We start from the raw sequence: 23,174 nt of genomic DNA, 5'->3' as shown, positions 1-23,174 counted from the left end.
GCCCTCAGTTTCCTCATCTGTAAAATAAGGAGGTTGGACTAGGTGACACCATGTAAAGTTCCTTTATTGTTCTAAATTTATCTTCCTATCAAACCTAATAAAAAAAAATTCAGAAGAAAAATGCAGAGTGGCAATATGCTAACTGATCTTAGAACTGATATAACAATAACCAGTTAACATGGGTTTTCTACTAACAGTGGGATGATTATAAAATTTTGTATGGCCTTTTTTTCCCCCCTAGTGACTGAAAAACAACTTGCCGAGAAGATTAAAACTCTCTTACAAGAAAAAACAGAAATTTTAGAAAAGATGTCAGAATATGATCAGAAGGTATAGTGTGGTCTTTTTGGTTTTATTTTCTTTCATTTCTGTTAATTTAGCACTTTCCTATTATCTTAATCCATTATTTTCTATAAATGATCTAAATATGAAGAAAATACAAATATAATGCCTTTTGAAGTTATATTATGTAAAGTCACTTAGAACATCCCAAAAGTCTTAGTGAATTTTAATTACATTAACCGAACAAACAAGACATTTGAGACAATCCTGTCATATGTTTTTTCAGTTTGCTTTTTGCTTCTGATTACGTTGTCTGTCTATAGATCAAAAATGCAAAGGAATCAGTAAAGGAAACCAAGAAACAAAACGTCAGTCTTTCTGATGAAGCAGCTGACCTTAAGGTACAAATGTAAATGCAGTGATTTTTAAAATAACCATTATATGTAGCAGGCACTTCAATGATTTGTCTCATTAATTCACTGATCTCATAATTTTTAGGATAAAATCAGAGGACTTGAAGAAACAAACCAAAAACTGGATGACAAAGTGAAAAATCTTCGTTCATTGTTGGAAACTGAAAAGGAACAGAATGTAAAAAAACAGGACATGGTAAAAAGCTTCCTCTAATTTGGATTTGGACTTTTTTGTCTTAGTTGAGATTTTTGCTTGAAATACAGAATAGTCTATTTACTTTTGAACATTTTATTAAAAGCATTAGTTTTCAAAGAATAGTCTAAAGACTCCTGTTGGTCCCTGATACCCTTTCAGTGGGGTTTGTGAGGTATTATCATAGTGCTAAAGATATTTTGGTTTCTAACATAGCAAATTTTGATATAACCCATGTAAAAAAAAAAAAAAAAAAGCTCTTTTTGGGGGAGGGGTGGACCCTCAATAATTTTTAAGAGTAATAAAGGAGTCCTGATACCAGAAAGCTTAAGAACCTACTACCTTAGATTTTTGAGTACATACTACATGTACTTACTACATGATATTTTTTTGGTAATAATTTTTATCATTTTCTCAGAGAAAGGTAAAAATGACAAACTCTGCAATCGCAATGTTTCTTGTGAAATTTTCACTTATATTAAGAAACTGTCTAACAGTTGTTCAGTATCACCCTGTAGAGTCTGGGAGAAACATCAAGTTTTGAATCAACTTTTAAAAAAAATTTTTCCTTCCATTTTCTTTAATCTCATTGTTCATTTCATTACACATAATTATGTATGACCCTATGGATTCTATAGGACATTTGTATCTTCTTCTAGGGGTTCCTCGCTTAGAGGAGGGACAACAAGTGAGGAACCCCTAAAAGAAGGTACAAATGTTCTAGATCTTAAGTTTGTTGATGGCCTTTACCAGAAGTATAAAAGAAAAAAGTTTAAATATTGCTTCTAATGTATACTTACTTTATGGGTCTACTGAAGTGGCTCACATTTAACCTTTTAATTGTTAATATACATTTCTGTTTTCTTTTTTATACAGATCTTGGAGACTCAGAAGTCAATAGAAAAGCTACAAGAAGTTATTACAATGCATTCTGTTGAACTTTCAGAGGTAAATATCAAACTATTCCTGGCACTATATAATCTACAGTGCCAGGTATGGTGGATGAAAGATAAATTGATTGAGGAAACAAAGGTTTGAGTTTTCAAGTATATTGATTTATCAAGCAATTGAAAAGCACTAGCCTTCCTGAGTTTTGACACTTGGATCTCAAATGTAGAGAGAAAGAGATTGATTTTTTCATTAAAATTAAGATCAATTTTATATTAACATTACTTAATATTAATTTATTTAAAATTAAAGATAACCAGAAAGACCAATTAATTAAAAAAAAAAAATTAACCAGGATACAAAATTTGGTAATGTAGTTTCTAATTGGAGGAAAGATTAAGGACTTTCCAAATTGGGAAGGAGAGAATGAACAGATGAAATCAGAAATGTATTCTACTTCCTCCAAGTGTCTGTATTCAATTAAACAAACATGGAAACAATAACTGATTAATCTTTGTAAGGGTCCAGTTTTCAGATAAGACATGTAAGTTTGAGATGTTTAATTGTGAGAATATTTTTTGCATCAGTTTTCAAATCTGATTGGATTTTTGGTCAGCATAACTGACAATAGGTAGAAATTGTCCAGCTTCCCAGCCATACAAAGTTAAGTTCAAACAATGCAATCAGGTTTTCTCACAATTCCCTTAATTTAATGAAGTTTTCTTATAAGACAGAAATTGAACTAGACCTATAATTGAATAGAAAGGGAACTGAACTAACTCCATAAGGTAGTCAGTGCAATTCACTCAATTCACTTGTTGCCTTAATCTCCTCAGATATCTCTTAAAATAGTTCATGAATATACTAATCTGCATGTTTTTGTATTTAAAAGCTCAAAAGTAGTAGAGATAGATTACAATTTTAATGATAATCTTTTGCTTAGGTGCAGATAGCTCTTAATGAAGCTAAGCTCAGTGAAGAGAAAGTGAAATCTGAACTACATAATGTACAAGAAGAAAATGCTCGACTCAAGAAGAGAAAGGAGCAGGTATAGTGAGTTTTTCTTCAAGTGCCATAACTAATTAGATTTGCGTTTTTCTTATCTAACTTCTCTGAATTTGATCTTGTATTTTTTGTGTATTAATCCATAGATAATTCACATTTATATCATTTTTAGTTTACTGAGTGATTTCCCCACAACAACCCTATGAAGTATATAGTAAGGAAAAGCGGGAGCTTATGTTATTAATCAGGTAGAGCTTAAATTTTTGTTATCTAACATTTATTTATGCAAAGCCAGTGCATCCAGATTTCATTAAAGGGTGATTTTTGTCTCTTGATTCAGAATTAGAGTAAATTAGTAAAAAATTTTAACTTTGTTTTAACTCCAAAGGACTTCTCTATACTAAATATGACTAGTTCCTTTACTCAGTATATTATATGATGGGTACTCAAGACCTGGTTACTATCCTCTGGACCCTTTCCATTTCATTAATGTCTGTCTTACACTTTGTCACCCAGAACTGAGCAAAATTCATCAGAGGAGGTCTGAAGACGTCAGAGTACAATGGGATCACCATCTCATTATTTCTGGAAGTACCTTCTCTTCATGTAGCATTAGTGTTTGAAATCTCATTAGTTTTTTGGTAGACATTATACTGCTGATTCATTGAACTTACAGGCCACCAGAATCTTTTTCAGAATTGTAATGCCTCCCCTGTCATGTAATTGTGAAGTGAAATTTTTTTTAACCTAGGTATAAGACTTTACATTTATCCTTCTTAAATTTTATCTTAAATTCAGTATAATGCTCTTGCCTATCAAGATCTTTGTGGATCCTAACTACTCTTTTAGCTTCATTTGATGAACATTCCATGAATTCCTTTAATTCAAGGCATTTATCAGAACATTGAATATCCCACAGCCAAGAACAGATTCTTGGCACACCCCAATAGAAATCTGCTGTGGTAATAGCGAGGTGTTGAAGGAGCACCTTGAGTGCGTCCCAGGACTGCCCATCCACCTTTGGTTTCCACCTGACTCTTGCCTCTCACCTATCTAGGAAAAACTGGAGATTGCCCACCAGCCTCACTTTGGTAAATACATCTCGGCAAATGGGCTAAACCAGGTTGAGGGTAACCAACAGTCCTCAGGGCTTTCAGCAGGTTAGGGGGATGTCTCCGAGCATGTTAAGACTTCCCCTGATGAAATGTGCTGAGAAGAGTTTATTCCAATAGATGTGGAGGTGGCTAAAGCAGGTATTATGGAGTAGTTAGAGCTTCATTCAACATCGAAAGCATCAAGGTTGTCTATTGCATCTTGAGCCCATCAGCAGTCTTCTTTGTCTCTTTATTTCAGTGACTCTGGAAAAAGAGAATGAGGGTGCTTACAACTTTGTATAACTCTGCCTTACTTAAATCTAGTTTATGAACAAATCAAAACATCACCTCTGATGTCATTGGTCTGCTTCTAAAATGGACAGAACAACAGAATCTTTAAATCTTGCTCTTCGATTGAAGCTTTCAGTCAGTTCTGAATCCATTTATTTGTCTTAACTACTTTATATTCCTCTGTCCTGTCCTCTGGAATGTGAAATAACTTTATCAAAAGTTTGATAAAATCTGGGTAAACTGTTCACAATTCTCATCATCTTATTGACCCATTCTGTTTAAAAAGGAAATAATCACATTATTCCACATCTCTCATTCTGTTAATCTTTGAAGAGACTGAAGAAATTATGTCAGTAGTGTGTATTCATTTTGTGTTGTGTCAAAGATACATAATATATTTAGTGATCCTCCTTGGAAAGTTATTGCTACATGGACTTGATGGTGAATATTTTATCTGGAGGGCTAGATTTATCATAAGTTATTGCTGAGAGACAGGGTAAAGTGTGCACCATCATCTGTGTTAAGGGTCCATTGTGTGAATTACCAGTTTTAAGAACTGTTGTCATTTGGGACCAAAATGTATGCTGAAGTTTACATTAAATTTGATTAACTGATTTGTCAGTTATTCCTTGGTGGGCACCAAAGGAAATAGCTAAAACTTCTAGTTAAATCTCTTAAGTTCCATGCTTTGAGTTGATTCCATTCAGATTTATACAGGAAATTTTCTGGAGGGAAGTACTTACTCATCTTTATTTCTCCACAGTAATAAGTCTTAGGGTAATAGACCAGGAAACATTTTGTTCTCCCTTTCCCTCATGCCTCTAAAGTGGACTTCACATTTTTACCTTGAGAATGTTTGTTTTTAACCTTAAGAAAGGTTCACTTTGTCAGCCATCCTTTCTATTTAATTATGCTGCTGGTGGTGATGGGGGGGGGGTGGAGGAAGAAGGAATGGGGGGGTAATATTTTATATTGAAAAAGGGCATTTACATTTGAGTTGAGATCCCAGTTAAATTCTCTGCTGTGTAACCCTGGACAAGCTTTGTTTAACTCTTGTGATCTTTAGTATTGTCATCTATAAGTTGGTCATACCTAAGAAAAAGCATTTTCAAACCTTTGATGTTATGTAAATTTTTTTTTTTTTGAGTAGAGTCATTCTTTAGAATCACTGTCCAGATTTCCTTGTATGTTTTTATTTTTAAATTTTTAAAATTTTTCTCCATTGTCTCATTGTGATGTGGCCTTTAAACTCTGGATTCTTTTTTATTTTTTTAAAAATTTCTTTAATTTTTTAATACACATTGCTTTATGACTCATGTTGTAAGAGAAAAATCAGAACAAAAGGGAAAAAACCATGGGAGAGCAGGAAAAAAAAAAGAGAGATAAACATATAGCACGTGTAGATTTACGTTCAGTTTCCATAGTTCTTTTTCAGGATGCAGATGGTATTTTCTATTGTAAGTCTATTGGGATTGCCTTGGGTAACTGGGTTCTTAAAGGCTGTGTTAACATAGTATACCAAGTTAGAACAACTTTGGGCCTGGATGATAGTGATGGATGCTATATTTCATCCAAGGACTAGTGTGCCTGAATCCATACATGCTTAAATATGATTGCCTGAAAAATGAGTCATTGTAGTCTGTGTCAGTAAAGGGAATAAAATAAAATTATGGATTTTTGAAGTATTTATGAGAATCATAAAAGCAAACTCAAAGTAAAAAGTATTTCTGCTATACTTGTTGCCATAAAATAATGTGCTCCTTTTAGCTTTGTTAATCCTTGGAAATGATTATCATTCCCATTCAAGGAAATCTGGTATGTAAAGACTGGAAACCCCAAATTTGTCCAAATTTTAAGACATTCATACTATAGATCTGTATTTCATTTTATTTTTTTTTCTTTCCTGATGACTCAAAATATCTGCGAGATTTATAGTTTTGTGTTGATTAATTTTGTGGTTTTGTTTGATTTGGTGGTCCTGTTTTATTTCACTTGGCAGTAGGCTTATAGAAGAAATGAAATTCTCCTTTGGATCTCAAAAAGATATTAGTACTGCAAACTCTGTGTATTTAATTTTGAATTGTATTGTTGGATGTCAATAAGCAGGAAATCATGGTCCTTAAAAAAAAGAGCTTCATTTGGTTCTTCAATATTAGTAGTACACAAATTATGATTTGTTTTAATGTAGTCTTTTTTTCCCCCTAGCTGCTACAGGAAGCAGAAGGTTGGAGTGAGCGACACACTGAACTTAGTGAGCAAATCAAATTATATCAGAAGACTCAGAAAGATACAGAAGAAGCTCTTGCTTACAAAGAGAATGAAATTGAAGTAAGTTTTTGCTAAGAAACGTGTCTTTTTGACTTTGCTTCTGCTTATACATTGGAATAATATTTGGAACTTTTTTCTGATGCCTTTTGGTTTCTCCATTAGGTTTTGACTAATTGCATTATGCAGCTGAAACAACTTGATCTTGATTCTGAATCTGAAATAAAAAATAATGAAGAAGGAACTGGATGGGATGACTTAGCCAATGGAGAACTGTCAGATAAAATCACCTCAGGTAGCTCATTGACTTTTTTGCCTATTCATTTGAGTGCTCTGTTAGTAAGGTAAAACATTGAGACCTTTCACTAGAAGTGTGTCCTTAAATATGTTTGCTAGAAACTGTTTGGAAAGTACACTAGGGAAAAATTTTAGCTTTACTTTTTATGCCACTGAAAATGAAAATAGTTCCTTGGATCTATAGTTTAGGTCTACTCATTGATTAAACTCTAGTTCCAATATAAGAACTTACCTTTTTCTCACTTCTGCTAGTTAAGGGTGGGAAGAATGGAGAAAATAATTATCACCATTTCATTTAATCTGAAAGTAAAGAGAAGACTAGGTTTAAGCTTTAGATTTATTCTTAGTATTAAAACAACTTCAAGATGTATGAAGTAGAAGATATGCTGTAGAATTGATGTCTAAAGCCAAAAAAGAATTGATTTCTGCCCATAGGAGATTGGTGAATTTGTGTAGATCTCTTTTTCAGTTCTTTGGTTTCAGAAACCAGGAGCAAATGCCACCAGTTGCAGCATGTAGTCTGAACAAGCCATTTTTTGGTTTTTTGGGGTGCTTGGGGAAGTAGAAAGAAAAAATTATTTTTCAAGTGGGATTTTTGCTTTGTCTCACAATTAAAATGTGTTGAGTTTTGAGTTTTTGTTTTTTATTCACAACTGAACAAGTTTTTATAAGAAGGTAGAAGAAGCAAGATATCAAAAATTGCACCCAGCACAGGCACAATACCACAGAAAGGTGTTTCTCAATTGAAAAAAGAGAGACTTTTATACCATGTAAAGCTCTCTTCAATCCAAGAGCAACATTGCTAAAGTTTGTGTTGGGCAAATACAGTTTTTGTTTAGAGAATTAGTTTCCTCTAAGAATGAATTAACCTGTGTTCAACTTGTGAATTTAGATTTTCTTTAGTGTGTTTCATTTTTATTAAAATATTTGCCTTGGATCTTAAGAATTTTTGAAGGTAAAGGAATAGAAAGTGATAAATAGTAAATTCTTTTTTATCTTTTTTTAAAGATAACCGGAATGAGAAGATGAAGAGCCAGATTAAACAGATGATGGATGTGTCACGGGTATGATCTGATTCCTTGTAATACACTAAATTGCCTATACACTTCCCAACTTATATTTCTGTTTGATAATTCTTCTCTCTTTTCTAATTTATAGGTTAAAACTACATTAACAATAGTTGAAGAAGATAGAAATCATTTACAATCCAAACTAAATGATGAAATAAAAGCTCGTCATGAATTGGAAGGTAGGTTATTCTTTGGGAAATGTTTTTTTTTTCAAAAACATAAATGAGTTTGTATATGAAAATTGAATAGTTTCACTTATATACCCCTGGCATCAATTTGCATACACAAATGGGGAGGATTTTTTTTTTTTTTTTTTTTTTTTTTTACAGAACAGATTAAGAAATTGGAACATGACTCTTCTTCCCTGCAGTCAGCCAAAGCACAGTTAGAAAATGAATGTAAGACCCTGCAACAAAAAGTAGAGATTCTCAATGAACTCTATCAGCAGAAAGAGATGGCTTTGCAGAAGTAAGTTTCTATGTAATCAGTAAATATTTTGTGGAATGAGAGTGTGGGTCACATAATTGACTTAGAAAATCACCACAAATGTTTGTTTCTTTTTTAATTATTGTTGTTCAGTTGTATCCAATTCTATGTGACCACATTTGGGTTATCCTGGAAAACATATTGGTATGGTTTCTATTTCCTTTTCCAGCTCATTTTACAGGGAAGGGGAAACAAAGTAGATAGGATGAAGTGACTTATTCAGAATCATATAGCTAGGAAGTGTTTTGAAGCCAAATTTGAACTTGAATATGTTTTTTTGACTTTAGATTCAGTACTCTATTACTGCCCTTTTTTCCCCTCTCAAATTAATACAACAACATAATAAAATCAGATATGAGCTATATTTTAATCTGATTTGGACTGTATTTGGAAGTATCATGGACTACTTATTTGTTTGATGACTCTGGATTAGCAGAGAGGCTGCTTAATTTAGAGTTCCCTCACGTATCATTACTGGGGGTGTGAGTCTGGGTAACCTACGGAGGGCCTCAGTTTCCTCAATTACAAAATGAAGTTAAGACTAGATAGCCTCTGAGATCTCCTCTGTTTAATCTTTGTTCCTACGAGGTACATTTTTAAATTTTCCTTAAATGACAAATATTTTCTAATACATCATTGACAATAAATATTTTTTGTGTGTATCATTTTGGAATTTGGTTTAAAAAATCAAAAATACTAAGAATCCCTGAGCAGGTGGTTAAATCTTGGTCTTGATAATTCTAGGAAGCTCACTCAGGAAGAATATGAAAGGCAAGAAAAGGAGCAGAAGCTCACAGCTGCAGATGAGAAAGTCAACTTGGTTGCGGAAGAAGTGAAAACTTATAAGTGAGTTCAACTTCTAGAGTTTTCCTATAGAAATTGCTGCTTGTCTTTTCTTTTTGACTTTTAAAAATCTTTTATAGGCAAAGGATTCAGGAGATGGAGGATGAATTACAGAAAACAGAAAGGTCATATAAGAATCAGGTATGGACTTTATCACCCTACATTCATATTATAGGGTCTTTAATACAAATAATCATGCTATTAAATACGTCCAACCACAGATTTTTGTTTTGTGCCTTTTAGATCGCTAGTCATGAGAAGAAGGCCCATGACAATTGGGTAAGAGGATTCCTTTTGTTTCTTGAGTGTAAAATTTTTAGAAAATACTTTTTATAGAGTTTCTTTTCATAACTTAATTTCTTCCTTAATATTATTTGATCTAACTTTATTTTATTTTACCATAGCTCATTGCTCGTGCTGCAGAAAGGGCTCTTGCAGAGGAGAAGAGGGAAGCGGCCAACCTGAGGCAGAAGTAAGTATGTGGGGCAGCTAGGTAGCATAGTGGATAGAGCACCAGCCCTGAAGTCAGGAGGACCTGAGTTCAAATATGGTCTCAGACACTTAACACTTCCTAGCTATGTGACCTCTCGGGCAAGTCACTTAACCCCGATTGCCTCAGCCAAAAAAAAAAAAAAAATAGTATGTATGTGATATCTCTTGGGGTGGTGATGTGTTTCTGAGTTAGGATATTGGTGGTATTCACTCACTTTATTGAGTATCCATTTTCAAAACCCTTATTCAAGTCTATTTCTCTCTATTCAAGATTAATAGAAGTGAATCAAAAAATTGCTATGCTCCAAAGACCAATGATTGTAAAGCCAACTCCAGGAAGACCTGATCATCAAATCCCCCCACGGAGAGGTAAGGAGCATTTCACAAACCACACTGATTTCTCTTTTATAGAGTGGAGGTCAAAATCCATTGTCGGTGAACATGATGTTGTGATTTTAATAAAATCTTCAGCATTTAATAAAGGAAACTAGTTAATCTAAGATAGTGACAAGCCAATATCTTCTTCAGGGCCCTTGAGCCGAGATGGTTCTTTTGGTCCATCCCCTGTGAGTGGTGGTGCACCTTCCCCACCACTGATGATGGAACCACCCATGCGGTCTCTCTCTGCTACTCTTAACCGAAGAGATGTTCCTAGAAGTGAATTTGGTAAGTAGTTGGCTTTTTTCTGCCAAAAAAAAAGCTGAAAACTTTTCTTTGAATTTTTTGGGATTTATATGCAAATTACATATTTATAATTTTGTGTATAAAAATATTTTTAGAAAGTAGTCTTCCATTTTGGTTTGGTATATCACTATATATAATGAGTAGAATATTCTCTAGAGTAGAATATTCTCTAAAGCAGAATTTATTTGCTATTTTTTTTAGCTACTACACGGAAATTCCCCAACAATCATTACTCTGGACCTCTAGGAGTGGTCATTAAATTTACTACAAAATCTTTATCTCCAAACAAATTTAAAAATACCTGAATTTTATATTTTTAATAAAATTCTTATAGCTTCTAGCATTTTATTTCAGGAACTGGGCTATGAACGATAAGATTGACTTTGGATTTTTTTAATTGGTAGACCCCTTTTTTTAAGATTTAATATTTAATGGAGTTAATCCTAACCTGCCTACATGGCATTTACCTAGAGTGATCATTTAAAACTTGTTTCAACTTTTTCTCAAGGATCTATGGATGGACCTGGTTTGAGGAGGTCATCTGAAGTATCTGGAAGAACATCTGCCTCTGGTAAGGAAGCTTCATTTATTAAAGGAAGTAAGAACTAAAGAGGGAAATAACAAAATATGTTATTTGAGTTTTCTCATTTATAGAAACTTAAAATTAAGAATTTATGTAATGGATTTTCTGTACTTTTAACAGATTTGGGTCCTGGTCCAGTTCCTTTGATGAACAGTGGCCCAAGAAGCTCTTCTCCCTCAACAGTCCTGGATGGCATGGTAAGATTATTATCATTTCCATTTCCATTTTAGGAAACATTTATATAATATCCCCTCTCCTTGGTTTATCTCTTAATTATATGTTCTGTTCTATTATATCTGTACTTTTTCATTTAAAAAAAAAAAAAAAAAAAAAAAAGCAAACCCTTCCCTCAGAGACTGAAGGCCCTTGTGCTCCTACTGTTCCACCATCAGCTGAGTCGTCAATTCCAGTAAGTATTTGGAGGCTGAAAATGGAGCTGGGCTTTTACTTGCTGCTTTTGGGAAATCTGGGGAAAACTAAGGAGAAGCATGATACTACTTTTCAGTGCTTTATATGCATGACACATATGGTTGATCTTTCACTGGGTTTTAGAGGATTGCTGTGTTAAACTGACTTTTCCTTGTTCATTTTGAAGTTAGAAGACTAATTGCTTTTGGACACTTGATGGTAGAGGTCTTTCATGCAAAACAAAATTATGCAACTTTTGTGTCTGAAATTGCATGTTTAATATACAATATAGATCAATTATAATTGATACTTTGCCTAAGTGCAGTCTATACTGCTCTTAGGCAGAGTATTAACTATAATTCACATAGCAAATTAAAGTTTACAAAGTAAATTGGTTGTGCATATAAGGACATTTATGATAGATAAGTCCTTGTTTTGGAAAGCTTACATTTTTAGACTCTATTCCTGCTTCCTATACTGAAAAATACTTTTTCATTGAAAAAGTAGTTCTCTAATATCTTCATCATAGAAGCTTAGATATACTAAATATTGGCAATTTTACATTGCCTATTACTAGGAAGAGCTTATAAAATTAATAATTGTAAGTTGGTGCATTTTACTGTGTATACTTCTGCCCCTATTTCTGCTTTTCTTTCATTAGCAAGAAGTTTTGCTAATTCTTTGTGTTGAATATTCTAAAAGCATTGTGCAGGCATTCCGCAACTTATGAACAAAAAGTTCATTTTAGTCAGTATGTTTCCTGAAATATTTTCCTATAGAAGATTTTACAGCTATTGATGATGTTCCCAAACCTTAAACAAATAGGGCTTTAGAAACCATCTAAACTAATAGGTACTTAAACAAGAAAATCTGATAATTTGTTACTCAGGCTTTATTGAAAATCTCCAGTAAAATGGAACCTATTATCTTCCAAGGTAGTCTATTCTCATTTTGGCTACTTCTAAGCTATTTATTTAAGTAGGCCATGATTTTACTTGAGGGGATTTTGACAAATTCTCTTCCAATTTGGATTGGCATTCAGCATCTCAAGTCTGAGAGAGTTGCATGGGCACCAAGAGTGCTGCTTGGCACTATGGCCACATAATCAGAGAATGGACTTTTGAACTTCACTTTTTTTGATTAGAAACTTTGCTATTATTCCCTCACCTCTAATTTTGAAGAGATTCTTCCTAACATCCATTCTAGGTTGGCCTCTTAACAACTTTCGCTCATTGCTCCTGCATGTTCCTTCTGGGATAAAGTAGAACAAATTGAATCCCTTTCCATGAGACAGCCCTAGCTGCATAGAATATGAGGCCTGGAAGGGACTTTAAAATCAAGTCCAATTTTCTCATGTTATATAGCTTGATGTTCTCATTTGTCAACATTTTTGTCTTGTATAAGTCTTGATAAGGATTCTTTAGCCAAGTCAGTGAAATTAAATGTCAGTGTTAAATAGCATAGAGACAAGCAGTGAACCTCAATCACTCCACCAGAAATCTGACTGCTCTTTGAGTCCAGCTAGTAAGCCAGTGCCAATTCTGTCCAATGGCCCACGTTTTTGCATCTTTTCTACAAGCATATTTTGAATTTAAAATACTTGGTCATATATATAGTTTACCTAGATTCTAGCATTCCTCTAGTATAAAATTTAATTTTATCTGTCAGAATAAGAAATGGTTTGAACAGTTTGTTTTTGTTGAAACAGTTCTTCCTGATTACCATTTCCTTTTTCAGATGGTTCATTAACCATAGTAGAAATCTTTACCTCTCTCTAATCTTCTTAAAAACTTGTTTTCTTACTTTTCCCTAGTTGCCTTAGTGTGTTGTTTCTAGAATTCCTGATCTTGTTCTGACAAGACTATATGACAGTGTCCCATTTTTGTATTCATCCTTTTTTACTTATCATTGTTTCTTATGTTTATAAACATTATCTTTCTAAAATTGAATTTGGTTGATGAGTTCCTCTTTATCAGCATGGTCTTCATAGACAGCTTACCCCTCTTCTTCATTACTGGACCAAGAGAATTTCGTACCATAGGATTTTTTAATTTTAAAGCTTTGTGAGTTTTGATTTACAAGATTCCAAGCAATTATTGACTCTTATTAGGCACATTTAATCTCTGTCTAGAAATTTGTCATTCCTTATATTTCAAACCATAGTCTAGAAATCTAAATCTTTTTAAAAAAAGAAAAAGTGTATACATATATATGTATGTATATGCTTTTTACATATTTTGTTAAATATTTCCCAATTACATATAAAAACTTTTTGTAACATTCATTTTTTAAAAGTTTGAATTCCAAATTTTCTTCCTCCTTCTAGAGGGAGCAATATGATGTGTAAAGTTTTGGAAAACACATTACCTGCCTCCTTCCTCCCCCCCTCCACTCCCCCCAAAAAATAATAAAAATAAGCCAGATAGGAGAAAACATGTTTCAGTCTGCACTCAAAGTTTTCTTGCTGCAAATAGGATAACATTTTTCATCATGAGTCGCTATTCACTTCTTAAATACCTTGCCTTTAGTGGGTGACAATATGAAAATACTGACCCCAAGATCTAAAGTTACATTTGTAGTATTTTCCAGTTTTCTGCTGGAAACCATTTATTTGTGTTTACAATGAACTACCAGCATTATCTGTACTTAAAATTTGTACATTCTACTTAAGTCCTAGTAGACTTCTCTGTTGTGTCTTAGATCTATTCTCTGAGAAAATAGCAGACATTTTTAATTGACATTGGGGTATAAAGTAGCTGTTTCAGTATTCCTCACTGGGACCCAGCCTTGTCTTTTTCCCTCTGACTGGAAAGATTGGGAGATGGAATAGGAGCTTGCTCCGTCCACTCCACGCATCGACCCAGTATTGCAGTACTTCTGGGAACGGTGCACCTCCCTCTGGGTATTGATTTATGTTTGGAAAAGAAGATCTGCTTCTGTAAGACCCAAACCGGGTTGTGGCAGAGAATGCTAACCTTTCTCCTAACCATTGCTCGCTCTTATTATTTTTTTTTTATTTTTAAATAAAATATTTTTATATATTTATTTTACTCCCAGTCTTTCATCTGATAGCACTTACAGTAGTACATATTATTCCAAGGGGTCAAGCAGCCCCCATCTCTTTATGAAAAGCCTTTTGGTTGTCATTTCTTTTTTCCCCACATGACATTGTTTTACTTTTCCCATTAAAGGCCTTGATGGTTGTTTTTTGGTTTTCCTTAGAAAACCCTATTCTTTTTAGTATATTTAAAAGTAAAAACTTGCAACAAGCCCTTGACCACCTTTTCTCTTGATGAGGACACAAACATCTATACTTTGCCTATAATTTTAATTATGAAGTGTCACAGTCTTTGAAGGCCATTCCCTGAATTTATCTGGTATTTTGTTCTTGTTGGGAGTGAGATCTTTGGTCCTTAGAATTCTTACCAATGTCTTACCTGCTTTGGCAAGGTGTTTGGTTTTTTTTTGAGGGGGGGGGGATCTTGAGAAACATTTTTTTTTTTTAAGCACATCAATATCTGTGCTCATTTTCATTTTACTTTCAAAGCTTCTGCACTGGTTTTAACCTACTATCTTGTGTTTTTTCCTATCCTAAGTCCTTCATCTTCTCTTTTATCCAATTCTTCTTCAGATCATCCTTATTCTGGCCTGTTTGCCTTTTACTTTCTGTTTCTTTCAGATTTTCATTTAGCAAATTTCTGGTCGTCTTCCAAAGCCTTTCATATTATCTTCACGGTTCCTTTTCAGGTCTTATGTTCACAGAACCTGGGATCTGAATCTGAATCTCCTTACTGTTTAAAGTATAGAATGAAAAATGGTATTATTTCAGCTGTGTGTAATTATTATAACATGTTTTATTGGGCAAATGAATTCCAGTTTCCAACTTGAGATTTGTTTGATTTCTCCCCTGAAAAAATTCTCATCTTTTAATTGGGAAGTGGGAAAATTCACTTAACTTTTGTTATTCATATTGGCTTAATAATTATCTGTAGTTATTTTGAACTGGGAAACACAGCAGTTGTTTTTGTCAGAGCAGAAAGTCCAGGTGACTTCTCTTCTGATTTTTATGTAGTTTTTGTTCTTAAGCCAAGGTTTACCTGCATTATGTTTCTGCCTTGTGTCTTCTGGCAGGAATATTTGTTTGGTGCTACCTGTTACTTTTAATATGTTTATGATAATAGCATACAAGAGAGTAGAAACATTTATTACTGTACTGCTTAACTTCCTTAAGCAGCATGTAGTCAAATGGAAGCAATTTGCTGTATAGTAATAGAAAATAGCAACCGCAGTTGTAGGGAAAAGATGCTAAGGTCACAAGCAAGTTCTTTCTAGTAAATGTATTTTTATCTGTCACTGGGATTTTGGTTTGTGCTTTTGATGTCTCGTATTATGAAGCATCACTTTAAAATTTGTACTTGTGTTATAACAGGTTAACACCGGTCCCAAAGGCCACCCACCATTTCCAGGAATGCCCCTCATATCACCAATAGGACCTCCACCACCACCTCTTCGATTTGGACCACCTCCTGTACTCCGAGGACCTTATGGACCTCGACCTCTTCCTCCACCTCTTGGTATGGTGCTGCTACATAGGGATTAATATTTGATTAGCCAGGCTTGTATTGTTCTTTTAAATATTCAGCAGAGAATGGATAAGAATAATAATCCTGGCTGCCCTTCATGCCTTACTTCTCTCATCTCTATTTCCTGGTTTCCCAGGCTTTCTTCAAATCTTTATTAAAAATTTCATCTTTTATAGGAAGCCTTTCGACATATTTATTTCCTATTGTCTTTCCTGTTTTATTATTCTAAGCTCCTTGAGACCAGGGACTGTCAATTGCCTTTTTATTGCCAATGCTTAACTCTGCCTTGCACTTTGTAGGTGGCTTTGCAATGTACCACACTAAAAATAACAGTTCTATATTGAAATGAATAGCTCTTTTAGCCTTCAGCTTTTCATTTAATACTTTGTCTAGGAGTGTTACTATGTAATTTTATAAGTCTAACACAGGTTCTCATGATTAGTGTGCAGCGATATTAACTTTTCTTTTTTTTTTTTTTTTTGCTACTTCCAGGTGGTCCTCCCCCTCCAAGCTTTAGGGAGTACTTACATGGCCTTCCACCAGGAATAAGGGATCTACCTCCTGACCCTCGAGAGTATGTACGTGGACACCCACCTTTTGGACCTCTAGGCCCTCCTGGCCCAAGAGAGTACCTTCCTCCTGGCCCACGATTACCACCTCCAGCCCATGGTCCACGGGACTATCCACCTCCACCTTTTACAAGAGACTTGACATCTTCAGGTTCTAGAGACTATCCCTCACCTCATCCATCTCATGCTTCTCAAGGAAGTACACAGGACTATGCACAGGCTCCAGAACAGAGCCCATAACTTTAGCCTTCAAACTTAGAGAACGGATTGTTGGAACACTTCATACAGGTAAAAGACTTCAGTGGCTTCAAAATAAATTTTACTTTCATGATTAGGTTCATATGTAGGTTTGTTTACTTTGTTTTTTGCAGGACTTTTTTTTCCCCCCATTAAGCTGCCCCTAGCATCATTGTGCATTTATGAGCCAAACTATTCAACTTCTCCATAATTTGGGATGCAAAAATATATTTTTTGCCATGAATGAGGACTTTTTAAGCTGTAGCCTTTTGCAGCTCTTTAAATGTGCAATACAAAAATATACCTGTGTTTTATTAGTTTTATGTAGTTTTGTGTTATTGATGATTTCTAATGTCATAAATGTAATCAGAACATTTCCTGTGGAAATACTTTATTAAAAAAAGATCAAGCGTTATTCCCACTGCCTCCTTTTCCCTATTATTTTGTTAAACTGTGGTTAGTGTAGACCATTCTGCAGCTTACTTATATATATATATTATAGCTATTATTACAAAGGGACTATATGGATAAACTTGATAAGGAAGATCAGGAACATAAACAATCTCCCTCTAAAATTTACTAATACATTAATAAAAACTACTATCCCCCTTCCTTGGGAAGATGATTATTGTATTAGTGCCATATAAACTGTCATCCAAAGAATTATTTCCAAATTACTTTTTTGGTTGAAATGTTGAGATTAAATTCTGGTGTTATGATTCAATCCAATAATTTGTGGCCTTTTGAAAAAGGTTCTAGCAGTTAAGGAATGATTTAGTATTGTTTCCAAAGATGGTGGATACTTACCCCATTTAAAACCAGTTCATCTGTGTTATATTTATCCAGTGATTCCTAATATTGTCTACTTCAAACATGCTAATAACAACCATCATTGAAGTAAGAATATAAAAATAATTTTGGATATAACCAGTAAAATTATAAAGGAAAATCCAACTATCAAAAGTTTATTTAAGCTGAAAAAGGCTTTGCTTCCTCCTATTTACATGTTGTAAAAATTCTTTTCCTGAACATCCCTGAATAATCAAAAAGAACAGAACCATGTATTTATGGCAATTTAAATATTTCTTCCACAATAAAGTCTGTTATATAAAGGGCATAGAAATTGTCCTTACTTGGTAAAGACATTCAGGTGGACAAGACTTATCAATATTCTTTGAATTTATTTGTATTTTTATAAAATTATAAAATTGAAAATAAAAGATTTCTTCTGCAAACTGGACTGTTACGTGGTAAATACAAGGTGTTACCTTTCTTTCCTTCAGCACCACAAAGATGTGAACAAAAAGCTAGAGGACTTAAGTAATGTGGCTAACCTCTATAAATTAGACTGATAATAAATGAATGCAGTTTGCTACACCTAATGAGAGGATGTCTAGATAGTTGATATTCTTGAGCAACACAAAATTCCCATGTAATTTCCCATCTATTTAACTTAAATTTCAACTTGATTTGGATTTGAATGAATGCAGTTAATCCAAAATCTTGTTTAGATTTAAAAGTTTTTAAAAGAATAACTGCTTAGGGATATGGTGATGGCAGAATTTTGATTAAGGTCTTCCCTGCATCCAATGGTTGCGTTTTATATAAGCCACATCCTTGAATCTGATCTTTGAATTTTTTTTTCCAACTATGCAGATCAAAATGCAGTTTTATGAGTTTGCCACTAATGTGGGCTAGAATCTAACTCTTAGTTTGTCAGCAGAAGTAATAACCGTCCATTGTGTTGGACTAATTTATAGTTGAATGTTGAGAGATCTCGTCATAATCTGAGCAGACAGATGAAAGTAAATTTTTTTCCCCAGGATCCTCTCTATTTTATTTCTTCTTAGAATTCTTTCATGTTCTCCACACTTTAAGCTGCAAATAGATTAACTTTTTGGACAAAAACCATAAAATGTCATGAAAAGCACGCATTGCCTTCCTGGGCTATATGTGAAGCGTAAAGAGAGGACAAAAGAGTGTGTTTTCTGGATGAAGAGTTCCTCCCACAAAATAAAAACATGCATATAAATGTTATCAAATTTATTTTACTGTTTTGTTCATTGGAACATGGCTGAAATGTAGATCTCAAAAATGACACACTATCCAAGCAAGAAACAAGAATTTGCAATATTAACATTTTATAGGATTTAGAGCCAAAAGAAACTTAACACCTAACTAGTTATGGAACAGTCCTATATGCTATGAGAAATTCCAGGGGTAACCAAAGAAACCAGTCTGTTACATGAAAGATAATAGAATAAAAAAGTAAGAAGGAACATTCCATTTCTCCAGCATTGTTGAGTTAGGTTGTTCTACATGAGTGAATAAATTTTCCCAGAAGCCCACCCAATTAAATTTTAACTTACTTTCTAAAATGTATCACATATTCCCCTACTTTGGTAAAAGGAATAGAGTACATCTAACCATTTCTTGACAAACTGGTATATATATATATATATATATATATATTTTTTTTTTTTCCTGAAGCTGGGATTAAGTGACTTGCTCTGGGTCACACAGCTAGGAAGTGTTAAGTGTCTGAGACCAGATTTGAACTCAGGTCCTCCTGAATTCAAGGCTGGTGCTCTATCCACTGTGCCACCTAGCTGCCTCAACAAACTGGTATCATTAAAAATATTATTCATCATCGTATTTTGTGCTACCATAGACTATTTCTTTTAGGGGCTACCAATGGAGGTAAGACAAGCTGTTCCTATACGAGTTCTGAATGTTTTAAATTTATTTCCTTTGTTTTCTCTTTCACTATGCCTGCTTCTAGTCAGCACACACTTATATTTCTAAACAGAAATCATATTACATAAAAATTTATTGAGATGGCTAAAGAAATTAGAGTAAGGATCTGAGGGACGTCTCCTGTGTATGTAAATAAAGTGCATTGCTTCAGTGCATAGACTGTGGTGATTATTTTGGTTGTTGACTTTAACTAAAGATATGTCAGACCTTTTGATAATGTAGGCATTAACTCATTAAAATGGAGAGGGGAACATTAAAAATCCTGACTGTAAATTTTACTCCATGTAATCGTAGTGGATCCCAGGGAAAATCATGTTTGCTGATGATTCAATATAGTATTGATGAAACTTGTAAACAGTAATGAGCATTTTGTTACATATCACCACATTATCATATAACTACAAAAGACAGTTTTTGCAGGTACTTCAAATCACACTAATTCTAACTCAAGTTATAGGTTAACATTTAGAATATAACTAAGCTATTTCAAGTGGAAAATTGTCTCCAATTTTTTTTTTTTTTTAGCAACAGTAATGTGAATAAAGGGTGCAAGCTTTAGTAAGGAAGATGTGATTGTTCCTTGAAAACTGAAATTTAATTTGTTATGCTGATGGCATTACATTGTCATAAGTCTTTTGAGAAAAATGAAAAGGGACACATTTCAAAGTTTATATAAAGGAATAACTTTCATTTTTTCATGTCTTCCCACATACTCAAATTCCAGCCCTTTAAAAAATCATGAGTGGAGAATTTCTTAAAAAATAATTCCCTATTTCACAGTAAAGGACATGTGTTTAAAACATTAGTAAAATAACAAGCTTTATTACTTGATCCACAAACACAAATTTTTGAATACCTAGGACATGTAACACAATGCTGAGTCAAAAAGTTGTAAACACCAGTTGGATACAGATTCCAGTTAGGTAGATAATCACAGTAGCAAAGCTAAATCCAACCTACTCATTTACTCAGAAATGAGAACCCTTTCCTTTTCCATAACTCTTCCCTAAGTAATTTCTATGGTATGTTGCTCTTCAAGAAAACTCATGGTCCTAGCAATGAAATTTAGAAGAACTCAAGTCTGGCTTAACATGAACCAATCCACAAACATCATAAAACTTTCAAATCACATACAGCTAGTTGCACCATTTTCCCCCCAGAAAAAAACCCCCTAGATTGGAGTATCACTGTAGAAATAACACAAATCATTTTTTAAAAAAATCACTAGATTGCACTCCCCCCAAAATTAACTGTATTGTACTATAGTAGTCATCCCATCCAACCATGTTCGTTTGCTCACTTGTTACTTGCTACTATGTAAAATTCAACTGCATAAAGCCATCTTATTTGTGAATCAGCAGCCAGCAGCCCTCTTATCTTGGAAAGACAAATGTATAGTGTAGTTATTGCTCACTGCTTCAGATTAGTGAAAAAAATCTATCACATAAAGGAAGACTTTATAAATTGCTAAAGACTTGGGATACCAAATGGTATAGAGTTTAAGTGAATAGTTGGGTGTTTTTGCAATAACAAGTGCTCACAGAAGAAGAAAACTGAAATAGTCAGACTTAAACTTAGGCTTTTCAAATGGTTTTTCCTAAGGCACTGGTGCTTCTAAATCACACATGTGACGCAGAAATGTTACTTTCTTTTTTATATAAACTGTCACTTCATTTCATGCAAAGAAAAGTTTAGTGATTATTAAAACCTAAAAATAATCACTAAAATATTTATCGAATACTCAGGCTTCATAGAACTATGGGAACTTGACATTATTTAAAGATGATGTGCTGTCTGTTCTTGAATTTTAACTCAAGGAATTTGTTAGCTCAAAATGCAAGAACTCTTTTAAACCCAAATAATAGGAATATAAAAAATTATCTCCTCTTTCCCCCTCCCAATGGAATTAAGCCAATCAAGATTGAGTAAAGGAGAGAGATTTCATCATGAACTACTGGTGGTTTATATATAAAACAGACCTAATCAGAGAGCTGAAAACAAAATAGTATATCCCTTAAAGCAAGAAGGGGATAAAGTAAATTATTTTGTTTGTTGGAATTTACCTAAAATTGTTACAACTGGTAAGAATTGCGTGATACAGAAAAGCTGAGTGGTACAACTTGATTATACAACAAAAAATAAAGCTAGTACTGACAATGCATTCACTCGGTGCTGGATTTTTTCTTTTTTTAACTATTATATAAGTGCATATGAAAGTATGTGCATACTACATATAATCCACATAAAGCACACAACAGACCTTAAAGGAATGTATTAAATATCCCACCTATTAAGTATATGAAAGGTCTGCTTGGGTTTTATTTACTTATGTCCCTTTATTAAGTAAAAAAATTATGTAGATATAAGCTAATGACCTGCATCTTTCCATATAGATGACAATACATCTGAATAGAAAATAAATGGTAATCCTAGCTATCTATCTCAAAAACAAAATTTAGGATAACTTTCCAGACTTGCATACTAATTGTCTTTCAATTATTCACAATCAGTTTTTCTTTTCTTTAAAACAGCAGAAATTCCTGCATGTCTCTTTAGAGAACTGATTTGAATTCAAACATTTTTGTTTTAGACGGCTTAGAACCATACAAAAGGTTATTTTAACCATATCATAGTAGCTGAATACCACCACAAAATCAAAATTATTTTAAGATACTTTTTAAGATCTTTGAATAAGAAAAAAAAAACCAAAAACACACACACACAAAAAAAAACCTAGGTGACCATTCCTTTAAATATCTAAAAAAGAATCCAGCTCTTCAAATAAGTTTTACCGTAAGTCATTTGTTGAATGGGCTGCTGAAATCTGGAAAATAAGCTCTCTCCCCCATGAGAGTTCAACTATGTTCATGGTAAAGTTATGAATTCTTCTGTAGCCTCCCATAATCAATCACCTGGTTTGGATGAATGATAAGCCATTCAGATATAAACTCTACAAGTTTACCAATTCTGGAACCTGGCAAATATTTTTTGACCACTCCTACCATAAGCAGTAAAGACTTGGAAATACACATGGATTCAAAGGAGGGCACTGAACCGAGGTGAATTAGGGAAATAAAGCCTGCACGGTAGACAAGTATTCCTGTCTGCTCCAATGTTAATTGCTATAGAAAGTAAATTTAAAACCGTAAAACTTAATCTTTACCATGTATACAAATCACCCATAGGTCAAAGACTATAGGTCAAAAATCTGTGGAGAAGCATGTGCCAAAGGAGCTCTTTATGAATGAGTGCAGTCCTTCTGATCTCCATTTGGGGCTGGACAGTAAACATCTTTATGACGAGTTCAGAGAATAAACAGATCACACTTTTCTCTTACTGGCATGGAGGGGTTCCTAGAAGCTGTGCTACACAAAGCTACCATGACTTTGTAGTGAGGGATTCAGATCACAGAAGTTTCAAGATATACATGCCATAGTCATTCCTTGTGCAAAGTTTGATGGAGGTGAAGATAAAGTGGTTTCTTGGTCAACAACTGCAGTTTCTTTCTTTTAAAGTCAGTGGGTTTCTTGTATCTGGAACCACAACAGAAGGCATGTTGTAAATAAACTTCAGTGACTTAATAATTTTAGTGAATAATTTTTAAAATCTGAAAGATTACTACCTAAGTTCTAGGATTCTGGCTCTTCAGAGAACCATTTTACTTTACGAACAGGGGAAAATATCCCACAGATATATAACTGACATGGCTATTAAACAAGTATTAATTTACATGC

At 33.7% G+C, this 23,174-nt stretch overlaps 2 protein-coding genes across 10 annotated transcripts in view; one reads left to right on the top strand and one right to left on the bottom strand.

Annotated features, from left to right (window-relative positions):
• The window catches only part of MIA3 (MIA SH3 domain ER export factor 3), a 59,124-nt gene extending 41,201 nt beyond the window's left edge, over nucleotides 1–17,923 (top strand). For 3 of the 6 annotated variants that reach the window (XM_074262678.1, XM_074262683.1, XM_074262682.1), the window contains 21 exons: nucleotides 242–330; nucleotides 606–683; nucleotides 781–891; nucleotides 1,765–1,836; nucleotides 2,720–2,824; nucleotides 6,372–6,494; nucleotides 6,597–6,726; nucleotides 7,737–7,792; nucleotides 7,887–7,977; nucleotides 8,128–8,266; nucleotides 9,029–9,130; nucleotides 9,208–9,268; nucleotides 9,371–9,406; nucleotides 9,532–9,599; nucleotides 9,891–9,988; nucleotides 10,148–10,285; nucleotides 10,812–10,874; nucleotides 11,007–11,083; nucleotides 11,224–11,295; nucleotides 15,724–15,868; nucleotides 16,370–17,923. In XM_074262678.1, coding sequence (XP_074118779.1) covers nucleotides 242–330; nucleotides 606–683; nucleotides 781–891; nucleotides 1,765–1,836; nucleotides 2,720–2,824; nucleotides 6,372–6,494; nucleotides 6,597–6,726; nucleotides 7,737–7,792; nucleotides 7,887–7,977; nucleotides 8,128–8,266; nucleotides 9,029–9,130; nucleotides 9,208–9,268; nucleotides 9,371–9,406; nucleotides 9,532–9,599; nucleotides 9,891–9,988; nucleotides 10,148–10,285; nucleotides 10,812–10,874; nucleotides 11,007–11,083; nucleotides 11,224–11,295; nucleotides 15,724–15,868; nucleotides 16,370–16,686 — 2,171 coding nt within the window. In that variant the 3' untranslated portion in view covers nucleotides 16,687–17,923. The remainder of the gene's footprint in view (nucleotides 1–241; nucleotides 331–605; nucleotides 684–780; nucleotides 892–1,764; nucleotides 1,837–2,719; nucleotides 2,825–6,371; nucleotides 6,495–6,596; nucleotides 6,727–7,736; nucleotides 7,793–7,886; nucleotides 7,978–8,127; nucleotides 8,267–9,028; nucleotides 9,131–9,207; nucleotides 9,269–9,370; nucleotides 9,407–9,531; nucleotides 9,600–9,890; nucleotides 9,989–10,147; nucleotides 10,286–10,811; nucleotides 10,875–11,006; nucleotides 11,084–11,223; nucleotides 11,296–15,723; nucleotides 15,869–16,369) is intronic. The other 3 variants (XM_074262679.1, XM_074262684.1, XM_074262685.1) reach the window with 1 other exon arrangement.
• A 3,694-nt stretch (nucleotides 17,924–21,617) lies between these two features.
• Nucleotides 21,618–23,174, bottom strand: part of AIDA (axin interactor, dorsalization associated) — a 44,544-nt gene continuing 42,987 nt past the window's right edge. For all 4 annotated transcript variants that reach the window (XR_012481352.1, XM_074262695.1, XM_074262694.1 and 1 more), the window contains one exon: nucleotides 21,618–22,973. Coding sequence is in view for 3 of the 4 variants with exons in the window: in XM_074262695.1 (XP_074118796.1) it covers nucleotides 22,877–22,973 (97 nt within the window). In the remaining variant the exon portion in view is untranslated. The remainder of the gene's footprint in view (nucleotides 22,974–23,174) is intronic.

Source organism: Sminthopsis crassicaudata, chromosome 4 (assembly GCF_048593235.1).
Source record: "Sminthopsis crassicaudata isolate SCR6 chromosome 4, ASM4859323v1, whole genome shotgun sequence".
NCBI lineage: Eukaryota > Metazoa > Chordata > Mammalia > Dasyuromorphia > Dasyuridae > Sminthopsis > Sminthopsis crassicaudata.
Note: the sequence above shows the minus strand (reverse complement) of the source record. Positions and strands in the feature narration are given on the sequence as shown.